Here is an 18253-nt window from a genome sequence, read left to right as displayed (position 1 = left end):
ACTGCAGTGACTGTGCGTGCAGACGCATCTGCCAAAGTTACGCTGACATTTCTCTGAAGTTTTGTTCAGATGAAACAAAATGAAACGGGAATGTTTTCCAGGTCACTGAAGATGCTTGGGTTTTAAACACAGAGCTAGTTATGGAAGGGCCCGGCCTCGACAGCGTGCAGGCCAATGATGAAAGCTGACAAGGTCAAGCTGACTGATGTAGAAATGTCAAAGAAGCCGTACGCCTAACCTTTCCATCTCTTGGGGTAGAAGCCAGGGGACCCAAACTGCTGGGTCCAGAGCTTCGGTAAACGACCTTCACACTGTTTTCTTCAAGTTTAATCAGATCAGCTTCAAGCCGACTCTTGCATAAATCACCTTTTCGCTTTGTTAGGCGTTCTTCTCAGTTCATGTCAAGATTAAATATGTTGCAGTGGTTTGTAACTCTGTGTTTGGAGACAAGAAAAGGTTTCACAGCTTTAAATCATTTTCCTGATCTTGATTGATGTCTGTAATCCTCACACTGTTGCCGTTCTCTGTCAGTGCAACCATACTAAGGCGTGAAGTGACAGTAGGATCACTGAAATGGTTTAACAAGTTCATTATTAACACTTATTCCACCTAAAGCTACATTTATTTTCACAGAGCAGGATGAGTTACTATGCTGTAGTTGAGCACATCTAGAGTCCAGTCTATTTCTGAGCCTCTATTGGTGCAAACAGCAGATATTTATGCAGCGTTTCTTTTCTGAAAGACCAAAACATTCCACTACTCAGGAAATTCTTTGACAGCAGAAACATAGACATCTAGATATTTAACTGCCTTCTGCCATCTGTGTGCCCCAGTCAGGGGCAAATAGTTATATGTAAACCACAGAAAATGGGTATTAGAGGTTTTTTATGAAGCACAGTTAAAACATCATAAAGACTGCATCAGAGCTATATTCTACCGTTTAGGGATGGATGCTCACCGCTGTTCGCCTTTTGGAATCAAATCTATGCAAGTCTGAAGACCAACACCCGCTTTCATAAACCTTAAACAATTTGGTACAGGCTTTGGTCCAACATAACGTGCTCCAGGATAACCTGGGTGGAGCTAAACGATTGTGTTCATGTCTGACAGTTTGATGTGTAGCTGTGTAGCTGGCTACAACCTCCGAGGCTGCAGAACTTTGTGTGCGATTGCTGCATGCAAGATGCATCAGTAATCTTTGTAAGTGGCTATAAATTCATCTGGCTGAGCCGTGGCGCTGGAGCAGGGGGGGGGGCTGGGCTTTGTGAGTGCTAAAAGTTCACTGGCTTCCAGGCGTGCTCCTGGCTCGCTTTGCTTGATGCCACGCCTCGACGTATGAATATTTATGAGAGGAAATTGCTGCAGCTGAGATAATTCATCTCATCTGGTGAAGGTTTCTTAGGCAGGCGTGTTCAAAAGTGTTGCTGTCATCTGTAGTCCTCCTTAGTGGTGAGTACAGCTGGACAGGAGCTCAGTCAAACCAGTGACAGAAACAATCATAGCAGCTGAAACACTTCTAAACCGTCCCACACTTCTGTGTTGGCACCGATGATCCGGTCCCTCTGAAAAGAGGTTAGCGTGTGCGGTCGCTTAGTGAATGAAAAAGTGCATTACTTTGATGTATTATGCCAGATCCATTAGTGATCCTGTGTTTCATTCATTTTAGCTGCTGAGGCAATGAATTCTCCCCTTTCAGCGATGAGCAGGAAGGTCCAGCAGGGATGCAGGGGGATAAAGGGGTCAAGGTCTTCCAGCCCACATGTGGGGGACACCTGCAGCAGGTTAAGAGGCGCCACGTCCCACTGCTGAAAGATGGTTTTAGCCAAGCATGCTAGGCTCTAAACACTGTAACTACGTCATAAAACACCTACCACCCTGCTACAGGAACAAAACGATGGATAACAAAGATTTGAAAAGGGGGCTTTAATGGTGTGCACTCGTAGGTAATCCTTCATGCCTCAGCCATGATTAAAAGCAGCACACAAGCCTTGGATGAAGGTTTGAAACCAGATAAAGAAGTTTAACCTCCAACATGCCTCGATGAAAAAATGTCCCAGCTGAAGCAAACATTAGGAGAAACAAGGACATGCAAAGAGTTTTAGCCAGGACTCTGCTTGGGCTCAAAAATAACACAAAGTAAAAATTCAAAGTATACACTTAATTTAAGTAAATATCATTGAATTATTACTGCATTCTATGGCTGGGAAATGAGCTCTCACTGCAGTCAGTCATCCATTTAGGAACTGGATCAGCCTTCAGGAGCACTGGTGGAGGTGGAGAGGTGTGGACAAGCACACAGGTGGAGGAAGGTTTCAGGTGTGACTAGAGAGTTTCAGCAAGAAGGACAGCAGAGGTGTAGCAGACTGTGGTGAGAGCACCTGATTGGTTTAGAGACAGGAGGCGGAGCCGGAGGCAGCAGGGATGAAGATGCTGAGGTTCTCTGTGGGACCAGGATGGAGCAGGACTGAATCCAGAGGAACAGATGATAGATGGAAGGGGAAACAGGTGGAGACGGTTTGAGAGGAGGAACAGGGATGATGATGGTGAAAGGATGCTACCAGGAAAGAGGAGGTCCATGGATGTAGGAGGAGGTCATGAGGGTGGTTGGTGGAGTGAGGGGGATGTTAGATGGAGGCTGATGATTCACTGTGAAGACCCCTAAAAGGAGCTGCTAAAAGACAAAGAAGAAGCTGACATCTGATTTCATCTCTTGTTTCTATTTGTACAGAATTCCCCCAAAATGTCTTGTTTAACAACTTTCAATTTTAACCAAAACACCAATAAACACAAGTCAAGCCATTTGTTTGAGTAGCATAATAAATAAAAATAGTTTTTCAAAGTACCTTACAATAAAAAGAAGAAAAAAAAAACAAGCCACAAAGCCTTATTCACAACTACCCTGGGGGAAAAACGGGCAGATCTGCTCGGGGCACGTAGGCGGCCTCCACCAAACATTTCAATCGTAGGTCGTACACCGCTTGGTGACTCCGTAGAGAGACGAAGTTCATGCTCTTTTATGTCTACGGGCTGCAGGCGACAGGTTGTAGAGAACACTTAAACAACAGGTAAAGGGGAAATGGGTGAGACGCAGGCGTGTCTTAAAAAAGTTGACATGTTTTCCAACCCCCCTAAATAATGAGAACTGTTCACGGAGCCCGTTAGTGCTGTGATAAACTCCCTCCAGGGTCCACAGCAGCAGCCTGACCGTTAGAAATGAGGAAATGAGAACATCTACAAACACCACATCTGGACTACGATAAGCACCTGGACGTCCAAATCAGGTAAAAATAAATAAATAAATAAAAAAGACGTTGCCTGGAGTCACGTTCTGCACCCTCAGGGGACCGAAAAATAAAAATAAAAAAACGTAACTTCAGGGGAATGTAAGATTAGCATTCTCAGATTTCTTCTGTCTGAAAATATTCTAAACCTGCAAAAAAAAAGAAAGTAAAGTTACAGAGTATTTTCATTTTATGCATCCAGCTGCAAAAACTGCTCCGTTCTTTATTACAGCATTTTCTCGTTACTTAGCATTTTTTAATCAGCCCCTAATTTGTCATCTGTTGAACAAACCAAACAACAGAAAGCAGCTAAAGGAGCGAACAGCAAGCAGGACGGAAAGAAGTAAAAACTAATTAATGTAAAAAGCCTCCAGGAGCATTAATGAGAGGCGCACCGGGGTGAGTGAGATGCACTGCACCTTAGGCAGGTAATGCAGGTTCCCAGCATGAATAATGCATGAATGTGAGCGCAGATGATGTTAAATATAGACAGCTGAGAGCCCAAATGAAGCGCTAATGTCTGCAACAGAGGCACATTATTTTTCTGTAAATCATCCACAGGCTTTTTTTCTTCCGTCAATGATGAAGAAACACTAACACATCCTGAGCTTTTGTCAATACACAAGGGAGGCTTTTAGACTGCAAGTGCTGTTAAAACAAAGTTTGAAAAGATTGCAGGTTTTTCCTTTTTTTATTTTGTTTTAGCTGAAAGGGGAGTTTTGAAGAGGTGAAAAATGTAATTGTGACAAAAAAATGTCATGAAATCATTTGTGGAGCTCAGGAGAGGATGTATACTCAGTTCCATTCTGACTCTCTGCACCTAGGGGAAGGTTATTTTGTTGGGTTTCAATCCATAAATAATTCATCCGTACCTTAAACATAAAAGGTTGGGGATGTAGAGATGCACCACAGAGTTGTTTGGGTTATTTTGTCTTGCAGCCATATTGTTCTCACCAGGTTTAGGTTTGACTTTGCTTAGTTTTTTTTCTTGTTTTGTTTAAAAGGTTTAATGGGGGCTCTGGTGTCTGGATGTGATACCAGTGACGTGTGGTGAGGTTAACGGCGGTGAGGCGCTGACATCATCAGTCAGATTTACAGACAAATGAACCTAAAGAGCAGCTCAGTCAACATCAGCAGCAGGCAAAGTGTTTTGTTTCAAATTACAATTCAACATTTTTCTTCTGTTTACAAACGTTAGCATAAAATAAAATAAAACTTGTTATTATTGACTTACTTTTACTAATCTAGTCCGTGTTCCGCTCATTCAGATTGACGGTTTCCACAAATTCTTGAGATTAGAAACAAAATCCTCCACTTAGAGAATGATGGTAAATTATATTAAAAAATAACAACGGCTGCTCTTGACCTGCTGCCACTAATTCTATGATTCTTTAGCCGCGGTGTCACATTCTCTGGGGCCACCAGCGCCCTCTGCCTTGAGGCAGGCGTACTGCAGGCCTCACCTAGTGTATTTCTAATGAGCATTTTTTAAGGATAAAAAGACTAAATGAGTCCCAAACTGGCACCAATGGAATCAGACAGTTGGCGACAAATAAGCAAATGAAGTAATTAAAAATAAAGCGTCTTTTTTGACCATAGAAAGACCAAAACAGTAAAGCGCATATGTGCAGGGGAGGTACAGGCTGTCGCTGCCTCACCCGTCGCTTTCTCGTTTTTTACTAAAGAAACATTGAAAACCCACACAGAAAAAAGTCATCATAAAATAGACATGTCTAAAAAATCATATTTTTTCTAAATAAAAAAAAAATATTAGTTTTATTTGATTTTCTTAAGCTACATTTTGCAGCCTCACCTGCCTCCCCTGAATGCACGTCACTGGGTGATACTATTGTACCTGAACCAACACAATTGTTTGGATGCAAAAGCCTTCAAATTGATCAATCTAAGAATATAGAATAAAGCTAAACAGCCTAATGTTTGGTAAGTATTGTCTATAAAGTTGGCCTTTGTTCAGTTGCAGAACATTAAGTGAACATATAAAGCAAGTCCTACTACAGACCAACCAGGTGATCACTTCAGTCAAAAACTAAAAGCAGAGTTGTGTTAAACTCTGCATGTGATGTTGCATCTATGCATGCTTTAACTTTGACATTTAGCATTTTGATGTATAGCAATTTTTTAGAAGGTCACTTTTATGTGATCCTTAGTTTAGCTTTCATTGATCTTTTCCAAATAGCCCTCAGCATTTCAGCATTTCACATGCATGCTTGCATGCCATGCATGTGTCCCTTTAATGTTTAGACGGACGTCTCTGTTTATGTTTATTGCACTACATTGTTGCACTTTAGTTTTTTGGTTTGCTTTGTGCTGCTGCTCTTCCAACATAGCAAACCCATTTTTCTAAATGACACAAAACACGGGCAATAGGAGACAAACATGTGTACGTTTGTTGAAGACAAAAATGGTTGTATAAAGTGGAAAAGACACCAGCACTGTTGTGTTATCCAGATTTAAATGTGTAAATCACATTTTTAGCATCTAAAAACTGTATTTTTTTTCTTTGAAGAGAAATGTTCACAAACTTCAATTTATCCCTAAATGACCAGAAAATTGACGCAGTTGCAGTTTCTCTCATTCTGGTGCTTTGGATGCACAAACATTGTGCTTGTTATAATTGACATTACCATTATGTTCCTGTGCTTCAGCTTCAGCTGTTGTCAAACAAAACAAGACTTTATGCTTGTTTTCAGATGTCAGAATAAGTGATGTTTTACGTTGTGGTACATTAGAGCATTAGTAATCCTATTTGTAAGATGTTCAGAGTACAAATGCTCCTGTTGCTGTGTGGTAGCAGTGTGAACACCTTCTGCTGTTTTGTTCTGTAGCAGGTGACTGAACAATAGACTTTGCTTTTTCAATGTTTAAATGTGCTTTTATACAATAATCCACGTAGTTAATGGACTAATGAAAAGATGTTTAATGCAAATCCATTTGATAACAGAAAGCTTGTGTTAGCTGCAATAGGTGAAGGATGACCTCACATGCACACGTTTCCACGTGGAGGCAGCCACTCGGTACAAAAACTGAGCTTGTTTCCTTGATAACAACTGTACATAAGTCTGTTTCCAACAGTTTGCAATCCCCCTCTACAGTAATTAGCCTCAGGTCCACCACTGACTAATGCTGCACAAACACACCCGAGCATTGCAGGTTGACTGATCTTCTCAGATTTGTTAATGATGTCTTGGCTGCACTGCTGGAGAGAAGAAATCATTGAGAGAGAGTGGGGCAGCTGCTCACACATCGTCTTCCTTCATGCACTTTATTAATTCACCGCTCCTGGCTGTGATTTGACACACACTGTTTTTCATTTGGCCGAGCAATAAACCTCCCAAACCACAGTGCCTTCCACTTCATTTGTTACAGAAATGCACTGAGGGTCCAGCGCTGGAGCTGAACGCCGAGTGCAAGAAGTCCAGGGTGGCTGCTCCGATTCAAGATCAACAGGTTCAGCTGCAGGATGAAAATGCTGCCGTTCAAATGATCGGATAATTCAAGGGATCTCTTCAGGTTTAAGAGTCCACACTGTGTGACAGGAGTCTAGTAAAGTTGACCGCAGATCTCCTGCGTGAGCAAAGCTGAACTGAAGACGTCTTTCAAGAACCGCAGATGCAACTACTGCAAAGGAGAAGAAGGAAGGTGTTGTGGTTCTGGCCTCATTTCCTGTCCCAAGCCTTGATTTTGACCTCAGGACTTCCTGTTGCGTTACTCCCTATATGTTAGCATTGCTTTGACCTGTGTGACCCGTATTTAAGCAGCTCTGTGTCTCAGCTACTCTGACAGTTTTTTTGACCGCATTGCATCAACGCCACAGCTCTGGTCACTGCTGCCTTTTGTACCAATCCTGGATCTTCCCCATCTGCCTCTGGCCCTTTTGTCTCCCAGTCCACCCAGCAAATCGGCGTCTGTCTCTGTCCTCTGGTCTCTACATTCTGGATCTGGACTTGGCTTAGACCACATTTAAGAACAGTGTGTACACCCCCGTGGACCTGTCTGCTATCAAACCGCCTCCCCTGTCTGCCTGAAGGACCCTGTTGGGTGACTCCTGTTACTTAAACCCATCAGAAGTTTCTGCCCCAATATCTTCAATAATTCTGTATTTAACTTTTTTCAGAGTATTGGTTTCAGAACCACTCATTCAATGAGCTTACAGGACGGCAGCAAGGAGTGGAGCGCCGCTGAAACGAAGGAAACAGACCTCAACGATGGTCAGACATCGGTTATGCAAGATGCACACCTTTTCCTTTGACTTGAGCTTTAAGGTGAGATGTTCAGGCCGCTGAACATTAGGCACGGGTGCAGCTGGTTGGTTGTACCTGGGCCAATGATGACCCATACTGCCCTCACAACAGAGGCAGATTTAAGCATTGAGGCGAGGGTGGAAGGCTCAACTCAGCTGCCCCAGAGGCTGCAGAGCTTAACCTCAGTTGCAGATAATCGTTCTTTGAAAAGACAATAATCCCTCATCTACAGCCAGACACACCTAAAACTGGTTAACAGTATTGGAGTATTCTGGAAGCTCATCCATCTTCTACACCTGTTTGTTACATTGCAGGGTCGTGAGGATGCTGGAGCTTACACCTGAGACTGAGGTGGTGAACACCCTGGACACTTTACCAGCCCACTACAGACCACTCAGGAGTCTATTTAGGGTCAGCAGTCAAAGAAGGATGTTTCTGGATTGTTGGATGAAGCCAGAGTGCCCAAACAAAACCCGAGCACTCATGAGGAAACATGCAAACTCTATTCAGAACACACTCGGATTCAAGCCAGGGCCTCGTCGCAGTGAGGAAGCAGTGATGACCACTACTCCACCATGTTGAGCTGTGTAAGGAGCCGACCCCTTTAACACTGATACAAGTGCAGCCTTTAGCTCCGGTCACCTGCTGACAGGTGCACAAGTCTCATTAGGACAGAGATCCGAGGATCGCACTGATTGGTCCGAAAATTCAATTCAATTCAATTCAATTTTATTTGTATAACCCAAAATCACAACAACAGTCGTCTCGATGGGCTTCGAAGTAAAACATGAAATCAAAAGGATCACGAATACAAAGAGTTCAATAGAAAAATACTAAAATGAACTAACAAACTGACTAAGCTATACTGGCATCCCTGCCCTTAGACCCCCCTTCGCGGTAAGGAAAAACTCCCAAAAAAACCGGATTCCGGAAAAAACGAAGAAACCTCAGGGGTGCCCACATGAAGGAGGGATCCTCCCCCAGGACGGACAGGCGATTTACCAGAACTCTTAGAGAAGAATTAACTTATCTAAATCTACAACTACATATATAAAAGTCCAGCAGACGAGCTTCATCCAGCCGTGGTTATCGGGACAGTCAAAGGCGCGAGTCGAGCCGGAGACAGGAACCACAGCCAGGTGTAGGAGCAGGAGCAGAGGCGAGGTAAAAAAGCTGTTCAGCATTTACTCACATTTGAAAAACTAAAACATGAATAAAGTGAACCATGAAAAAAAAACAATAGCAATGAGACGCAGATGACTTTGGTCTGAACAGCTGAAACCATAAATACTGGAAAAAAATCTAAGGGGGACTAATGAACTAAAACCACATCAACACAACTAAAGACTCAGACCTGGTGTGGAAGAAACTTGACAAACAATGACATCATAAGTGACATTAAATGTAAAAGCAAACAAGATTAAACTCAAAAATCTTTAAGCAACAGAACAAAAAGCTTTAAACAAGCTAAAGGTACAGATGTTCACCCGAAAACCTCCAATTAAACTTCCTCCAGACCTGAACCTTGAGACCTTGAGTCCTGTCATTGGACAGTTCTGGAGATAGAGCTGATGTCATCCTGTCCACATGCTGCAAAGACTTCCTGGTGTGGCACAGCTCTAACTTCAGTTTCAGAGACGCTTCTGCCTGCTCCTTTTCATGATATGTGTGCGTGGCTTTGCTTTGTAAGTGTGTGCACACAACACTGCTAGTGAAACATGTCTGCAATTAAATGGTTACATGGATTTAGCTGTGAGGTTAAATTGGCTCTTAAAGTCTTTTTAGTTATTTAAATCATGTTGTGCTTAGCATAATGATGACTATATGATCCTATTACAATTTAACAAACAGCTTTGAAAGAAAACTGATGATAAATATTTAATGTGTGTTCATTTTAAAAAGACGGTTTTAAAGTTTCTAAGTGAAAAAGTCTCAGACACACTGAGAGAAAGAAGAACTGATGACACTGCTTGACTGGAAGAGATCAGATGGGTTTTTGATCAGGGGGCATTTTCATGGTCAATACTTTAACTACAGTGAGAAATTATGAATATCTCCAAAGCGTGAAAAACACAAAAGATAGTAAGTAAATCCACTCAGAACACAAACACACTGGCTTTTTTCTTAATTAATATATTTCTGAAATGTGTCTGTACTTTAGACTACCGTATTTTCCAGAGTAGAAGTCGCTCCAGAGTACAAGTCGCAGGACTAAAAAAATGCTTAATAAAAAATAAACCTTTTTTTAAATCACATATAGGTCCCTTTGAAGTGATAGTCACACTTTTAGGTGAAAAGTGGGACTAACACAAAACAGGCAGATGGCTGGATCCAAATGCAGCAGGTTTAGTAGCTCAGCTAAAAGTCCACAAAGATAAATCAGGGTCAATAACGGGCATGAGATCATCAGAGAAGAGACTGGGGTAGTCAGGATCCAGGCGGCAGGCAAACAGAGTCAGGAAACAGAAGTTCGGGTCCAGCTATAACGCTCGGGGATGCAGGCAGAGGGGCACAAACCATACTTTGCTCTGAGTGAGGCTCAGTGCAGTGCGTAGGTAGACTGTGAGTGATTGCAGATGAAGGTCAGGTGTGTGGCATCCAGAAACTGTGTGCTGGGGTTTCTGGGAGATGTAGTATGTTTAGAACTCTGGGAACGGTTCCCGCCAATGACCAGAGGGGGAGACAGAGCTCTGACTTCTGACACCAACACTTCCTAACAAATCCACCAAGCTCGCCAAAATGCTGCGTTCACACTGAGCGCGATGTCAAACCTGCGGCTGCTGCTTCTTTTGATGCTCAAAGCTTGTCCAAAAATGTGTCCATAAACTAGACGCTCCTGTTGCGTGTGGGAGAAGCTCCGTCAGGCCATTAGCCTCATCGCTACATGGAAGCTTTGACTGCATCTCCTTTACAATGAAGAGCTTCACCAAAGACTGCCATCACTGACTCATCCACTTACTGTTCTCAGCACTGAAGTCCCTTTAACCAGGCCACTGTTCTTTAGCACTGTTTAGATTACTGTTATTCCTCTTACTATTACTGTCTTTTTATCTATTTTTTAAAGTCGTTTATTATTTTATATGCTGCTTGCACTGTGGGGTGAGAGAAAAGCAATTTCATCTGTGCTGTATGTCTTATGGATGCAGCATATCTGACAATAAAGCTGACTTTGACTTTGACTTTGACTCCTAAAAAACACTGGTGAGCATGTCTCCACATCTGGGTTCATGAGATCATTCACTCTTTTTTTTTTCTAATGCTGATCTTCACGGTCAACTGCAGGAGCTGCGTCTGAGTGACGACGCTTTCTGCCTCTCTGTGACCCAGTGTAATGACTTGCTGTCCCGCATTAGTCCAAGGATAAAATATAAAAGCATGAACACTAATGTCTCAATGCAAATAAGAAAAATATCATAAAGCTCAGCAGGGCGATCAGACTCCATGGGTGTTTTGGATGGCGCTTCTTCTTCTGCGTTGATGTCAGCAGCAAATACTGAGAGACACACCTACAGTGCCCTCTAGTGGTTGTTAGTGGGAAATGATGAAGATCTGAGCCTATTTGTGATGAAAAAGTCACAGATAAGTCGAACCCCCGGCCAAACCATGAAAAGAAAAATGTAACTTATGGTGCCTCTAAACCCGTCTATGTATGAATGGTGAATTTGAAGAAAAAAAACAATTTTCATAGCAGGCTTTGCTAAAGTTTGATATCTAGCAGAAAGGAAAAAGCCAACTGCTGAGAGGAGACTGAAATCTCTCCACAACAACCTGCTGTTCCCTACAGAAATCCACAAAAGCCTGATATGTGGTGATTAGTCTCCAGCTGCAACTAAAATCTGTGCTGACAGCTATGGGAGCGGCCTCTGTTAATGCCTTATGAACCTCTTCTGCAAACTGAAGACATTTAACACGAGCTAGACTTTGGTGTCCCTGCCTATGCCTGTCCAAACTAAACCAGAGGAGCAGCTTTGGGAAATGTGTCTTCAGTGTGAAGTCTGGGTACCCAACCAGCAGGATGTACATCCGCTTTGACTTTAGGTCACATGATCATGATAAGAGAACGTACTGTGTCCACAATCAAGCCCTTCAAAGACATGCATCGTGTTAAGGAGGAAGGACGATAAATAGCTGTGCAGGGATTTGATTTTAGCTGCAGCTGTTAAAGAAAGCAGTTAACAACAGCAGGAACAACATGCACTCGATTCACAAGAGGCAACCTGAGGATCGCAGGTGCTTTACGGCTTTAAACTGTTACCTCAAAGTACTGTTGGCCCTGAGACTGATGGATGGTACACGTCTCCACTCATTTTAGAATGAAGTTAAGCATTTCCTATATTTCAATGGTCCTGATTTCAAATTGAGCTACCAGTGCAGATATCATCAATGTTAACATTCGTAAAGTAAAATCAGTGCTTCTCTTAACGAAAGCTATTGCCATAATGCAGTGATTATTAATCATTGTGTCACAAATAACTGTTAAAAAGGAGAGGTTGGAATCTTAAACATTCTGACCCTAAATGTACTCCTTTGTTAAATTCATGGAGATGAACAGGATTGGAAACTAGCTTTTCAGGGGGACAGATCACATTGGATGTTTGGGAGATAAAGCCAGCAAGCCTCAACTGAGATGGCTTTGAGGTGTGCAAAAAATAAGTAGCTGGTGAATCGGTAGAAGGGATTTAACCATGGAGCTGACATACAGAAGATGAAAAGGAACATTGTTGGATAGCAAAGAGAACGTGGAGCTGGCAGAAGGGGAGGCACAGATGTCAGGGTCAGATGAAAATGTTTCACTTGAGTAAAGAGTGAGTGTAGTGTTACTCTAAACTAAGTTACTGATTCCTTCTGATAAAGTATTTATCTGGACAGTGAACAGACGATAAGGTTAATCAGTTGCTCTGAGGAAAAGATACAGCAGATGGACACTAACCGGTGACTTTAGTAGGTTGAGCTTGTTAGTACCGGATTGGACCCCTAAATTCTGCCCCTACCATCTGAATGTGGCAGCAGAAATAGAGACTCATCAGACCAGACAACGTTTTTCCATCTTCTATGGTCCAGTGTTGGTGAGTCTGTGTGAATTGTAGCCTCAATTTCCTGTTCTTAGCTGACAGCAGTGGTACCCGTGTGGTCTTCTGCTGCTGCAGTCCATCTGCCTCCAGGTTGGACGGGTTGTTCAGAGATGCTCTTCTGCAGACCTCGGTTGGAACCAGTGGTTCTTTGAGTTTCTGCTGTCTTTCTATCAGCTGGAACCAGTCTGGTCATTCTCCTCTGACATCAACAAGACATTTCCATCCACAGAACTGCTGCTCATTGGATATCTTCTCTTTTCTGGACCATTGTCTGTAAACCCCAGAGATGGTTGTGGGTTAAAATCCCAGTAGATCAGCAGTTTCTGAAGTCCTCAGACCAGCCCGTCTGGAACCAACAACCACGTTCAAAGTCACTTCAATCACCTTTCTTCCTCATTCTGATGCCTGTTTGACCTGCAGCAGATGGTCTGGACCATGAATACATAAATGCATTTAGTTGCTGTTGTGTGATTGGCTGATTAGAAATGTGTGTTAACGAGCAGCTGGACAGGTGTGCCTAATAAAGAGGCCATTGAGCCACTTTAAGAACCACAGAGGAGGGACAGTTGCTTCTTTAGCTCAGAACATCAGCATGGGCTGACAGTTACGATGGTTGTTGAAAAAAATGTCATAAAATGTGAAGCCAGTGGGGCTGTTGGGTAAACTGAGAGGGCACATTTACATGCTCAACAGGGTTGGCTGGCATGTATGAAAACAGATGAGAGAAAATGAGGGGATGTCACTCATGCTTCAGACCAAGTAAACACGGCTCCTGTTTTCCAACGTTTAGTTTATTTCTTTCATCGTTAAAGTTTGTTTTTCTAATTCTGTTTAGACTTTGCATAACTGTTTAGGAATGACAATGTCAAGGTTTCACATGTGAGTTTAAAAAAGGCGATGGACCGGTGGGAACTGAAAGCTGCATGATGTCATCTTTTATAATAATAATATTGTCTGTCTCCTCCTGACCATCATCACATCAAACTTGAGGGTCTGATGAGGATGCTAAATGTAAGACAACAATCCTTCAGTTCTGCTACTATTACAGCTTTAGTTTTCACTTAGCTTTAGATTCAAATGACTTTGCTTATGATTTTTTTTTGTTTCAGTAACATCTGAAACCCAAAATGAGGTCAATGTCTGTCTTAATGTCTTAAATGAGCAAAACTGTCCTTCTTCTCATTTGATTTGAAACTCTTTTCTCCCAAAGCTGAGTCTGGACGTCCGGCCTGTGCATCGGCTAACTGTCTGATTTATTGACATCCGTCAGGGAGAAGCACACACATTGACATAGCTGTACATTTCAGGGTTTGTGCATGTTCATAGTTTCACCCTTGAGTGTTTAAAGAGAATAAATTCATTTCTGTTTAGAGAGGATTCGGTCTGCATGAAAACTGCTTTCATAATTCAGGTGTCAAAGGGTTAAATTTAGTTCCATATGTTCAAAGCCACATGTCAGAAAGGTTCAAACATGTGCCAATGTGGGATTATGGGGTTTCTTTACTCATTTAGTGCAGCTCCACTGCAGTGATTGAAAGGCAGGTCTCAGCAACACGTCTTTCAAACAGCAGAACAGTCCAACGGGTCAGTGACCCGCCCCTGACGATAAACATCTGCTCTGAGCCTCATCTTCAGACACTGACGTCACCCTTCATTGATTTGCTAAAACATAAGTTCTATATTCATCTTTGCTGCTTTGCCAGAGGCGCAAAAACTCTCATTAATGACATGTTAGTGAGAGTGGAGATGCAAACAGACCCAACAGGTAACAGAAGGGATGACCCAACCTGAAGGGGGCTGACCAGCATTCATCCTACAGCGAAGAGCAAAGACGAGGGTGGAGGGGGATCCTCTGCCCCTCAGAGACTCAGTGTAATGATGAACTACTGAGCTCCCAGGCAATAATCTAATAACAAAAGCAAACATGATGCATTCAGCTCCTTTTCACTTCATGCCTTCTATCCGTCACCATTTGAAGAAGGAACTTCCTTGTGGTGAGAGGAAGAGCTGAAAAGAGCATTTAGTTTCCCACCGATATTCCTCTGAAACTTCCTTTTCCCAAAAGTGACAAGATGGTGATGTAATCCTCTGTAATCCTGTCATGACAGCATGCAGAATCAAGAGATCCCCCATGAAGACAGAAATACAAAAACGGGACAAATTCTCTTATTCTGAGTAACATTAAAGCCGTCTCAGGGTAACAAAGACCCGGGGAAACTCTAAAACAGCAGAAGAGGCTGGTGGAGCTCTGCATCCCAAACGGCAGACTTAGTGTCTGGAATGGATGCTTCATTAAAGGCTGAGGCTGTTTGCTTCACACCACACTGCAAATCCAAGGCTTCACTTCCTGACTTTCACCTTTTCTTTTTACCTGAATTTAGTCCCAGTTATTTGATTGATCCCCATCAGGTAAACTGAGGGGTCCTGTCGGTGAAGCCCCTGCTGGGGGCGAGAAGCTGCAGACAACCCCAGAGTATGGCTGCTGATGGCTGGAAGACGCCTCCAAAGACTCTCAGGATGTTCTGAAGGTGTGCGTGTGTGTATGTGTGCGTGTGTATGCTTGTGCGTGTGTGTCCGGGTGTATGTGTGTGTATGTGTATGTGTGTGTATGTGTGTGTGTGTGTATGTGCGTGTGTGTCCGGGTGTATGTGTGTGTATGTGTGCGTGTGTGTGCGTGCGTGTGTGGGTATATGTTTGTGTTATATGTGTGTGCGTGTGTGTGCATGTGTGTGTGTTTGCGTGCATGCGTATGTGTGTGTAAGCGTGCATGTGTGTGTGTGTGCGCGTGTGTATGTGTATACGCGTGAGTACGCGCGTGTGTATGTGCGTGTGTGCGTGCGTATGCGTGTCTGCGTGCGTGTGTATGTGCGTGTTAGTGTGAGTGCGGATGCGTGTGTATATGCGCGCGTGCGTGTGCGTGCGTGCATGTCCGTGTGTGTGTGCGCTCGCATGCGTGTGCGCACGTGCGTGTGTGTGCGTGCATGTCCGTGTGTGTGTGCGCTCGCATGCGTGTCTGCGCGCGTGCGTGTGTGTGCGTGCATGTCCGTGTGTGTGTGCGCTCGCATGCGTGTCTGTGTGTATGTGTGCGCGTGCATCCAATAGATAAATGCTGTCGGTTAAATATTCAGCTGAGGTTTCAGAGGCGAGCAGCCGCACAGACGTCACGCACACTGAGCCCCAGCTGCACGGAACAGCAGCAACAGTGCGTGTGCACGTCTGTGCTCTCCTGCCATCAATTAGCTTAATGAAAGTGTTTGAATGAAATTTATTGACACCGGGAGGTTCACAGAGCGAGAGTCAGTCCAACATCTCTCCAAGCATGTTGCTTCCATAATGAAAATCCGATGACAAATAAAGCTTTGCTGACGATGTGACGTTTAGGCAGAATAATGTAGAAAAAGCTGGAAGATGAGCTCGAATCACAAAATGGGTTCAATATTTTCCTTGAAGTTCCACCTCTCTGAGTTCATACATCTTCTTATCTGACTTTATTTAATAAAAAGTGGATAAAATCTCATTTTTCTGCCAATCGGATACCAGTTTAGAGAATCTGACATTAGAATCAATCCTGATGAAAGCTGTTTCAGAGTCCAGCCGGACTCCTTTGGACTCCTTAACACTTTCTCACGATTCATGCACTAAACCTTTTACACATCAACAGTCTGAGTGAAAATGATCATATCTTCATTTGTGGATATTTCCTGGTTTCTTTTTCAGTCAAAGCAAACCCAAAATCCACAGTGGAGGATGATCTGATCAACCATTAGCAACAAACATGACAGTGGGTCACCATCAATAAATGCAGGGAAGGGACCAGCACCCCCCCCCCCCCCCCCTGATCACGCTGCTCTGGGCCACAAACCTGGAATCAGTCAGTCAGACCCAGCAGTCCACGTCTGTGGGGAAATGCAAGACTGCAGGAAAATGTGGCATCATCCCAATAAACACCGACCCGTCACTCACAGCCAGCGGAGGACGGGACATGAATCCGGAACCAACCGAGAATCTGCTGAGACCACCCACCCAAACCCACTCAGACCCCGCGAGGCTCTGCAGCTCAGCCGGGACCGCCAACCGCCTCTGCCCCGCGCCCGCGAGCCTCAGCTGTGCGTCAAATCCATCCAACCCACTGAAACACGCAGAAAAACGGGATGCGGGCGGCACGCGTCCTCTCACCGTGCGCTGTGGCGCGCGCTCCCAGCAGCAGCAGCAGCAGCAGCAGCGGCGTGTGCAGTCCCCGCGTCCTCCTCCGGGCTCGAACCCTCCACACACCAACCGTACATCCAACCGAAGCAGTCATGCTGCCCCGCTCGGTCCCAACGAGTTCGAGGTGGTTCTGAAAAAACCCAATCCAGCTGTTCTGTGGCGCCGCTTAAATCCAGCTGTTGGTCAGGGTAAGAGAAAAGCTCAGTCAGCTGATGGGGAGAGCAGAGGTGCTTCTGTCTCCCTTTCCCCCCAAAATGCCCCTGATGCCCCGGTTGGGCTGGAAGCCCCCGCAGGACAGGCGGAAAACAGGCGGGAGGGGAAAATCCAAAAACAGACAACCAGGAAATTAGTTTCCCCCTTTCAGAGTCCAGGAGAAGAAGTTGCTGCAACTATCAGGCTGAGTCTCCATCAGCCCCGCGCGCCGCTTCCCGGAGGTCTGCTCCGTCTGAGGAGGGGAGGGGGTTCGAACCCGCTCACTCCGTCCTCCGCCGCCTTACAGCTGGAGAGAGAGGCAGAGAGACATTGATCTAAAGCGGCTGGAGGTAAAGCCCGGAGCGGGACCGGAGCGGAGCGGAGAGGAGCCGAGCGGCGGCTCAGCCCTGCTGGAGCCCCGCGCAGGAGCCAGTCGCGCGCGCGCAGGAGCTGAACTCTCCTGCCCTCTGTGGTCAAACCGCGCAGAAGCAGGAGTCACTACAGAGGAAGGGAGAGAACATTAAAAAACAGTTGAAATGAACTGAAAATCCTCTGGTTACCCACCTGAGCGTCCTGCCGGTTTCTCCTTCTGGTTCCTTTCAGAGCGAGACGAACAAACTCTGACACACAGTTGGTGAAACACTGAAAAAAATCAAATGGTCACATTGCAAACATTATTTTCCCTTCAGGGGGCGCCACGGCCAATCAGCTGCCTCCATCCAACAAACCATCACATCACAAACTGCTTTTAGAAATCTGTTCTTTGTTGAAAAGCAGATCATGTGATCATTTCATGCTCACTACTGTCAGGATAAAACTGAACGGAAACTTTAGAAGTCACCTTTAAAAGGATTCACTGAGGACGGGATCATGGGATACGTGTTAATAGAGGGAAGTTTGATTTGATTTGAGAAAATGTTTGTTAGGAATGCTTTAACTGGTTAAAAATGTTTGTAGTCCAAATAGTACGGTGGCCCTGAAGTGTAAATCACAAATAAATCCCTCAACGCAAAAATCTTTCAAAGATCACGACTACGACTGGATATCAACAATAATCTCAAACAACTTTCACCTAAAATTATGGATAAAACGTCATCATCCCATCAGCGATGTCCCATAGTTCCTACCTTTTTGTTGGTTTCTCAATAAGTTTCATTTTTTAACATTTTGTTTTCTGGAAATTACTTCTGTTTTGTGATTTTTTTTTCTCTTTGGTTTCTGGAATTTACTTATTTTTTCT

At 44.1% G+C, this 18253-nt stretch overlaps 1 protein-coding gene across 4 annotated transcripts in view; it reads right to left on the bottom strand.

The window, feature by feature from the left end:
* The window catches only part of dcc (DCC netrin 1 receptor), a 277076-nt gene extending 259771 nt beyond the window's left edge, over positions 1-17305 (bottom strand). For all 4 annotated transcript variants that reach the window (XM_078955556.1, XM_078955557.1, XM_011482137.4 and 1 more), the window contains exon 1: positions 16792-17305. In XM_078955556.1, the coding sequence (XP_078811682.1) occupies positions 16792-16915 (124 nt within the window). In that variant the 5' untranslated portion in view covers positions 16916-17305. The remainder of the gene's footprint in view (positions 1-16791) is intronic.
* Between the last annotated feature and the right edge of the window lie 948 nt (positions 17306-18253).

Source organism: Oryzias latipes, chromosome 12 (genome assembly GCF_053564925.1).
Source record: "Oryzias latipes strain Hd-rR chromosome 12, Olatipes_Hd-rR_3.1".
NCBI lineage: Eukaryota > Metazoa > Chordata > Actinopteri > Beloniformes > Adrianichthyidae > Oryzias > Oryzias latipes.
The sequence above is the reverse complement of the archived record's forward strand: the minus strand, read 5'-3'. Positions and strand labels throughout refer to the sequence as shown.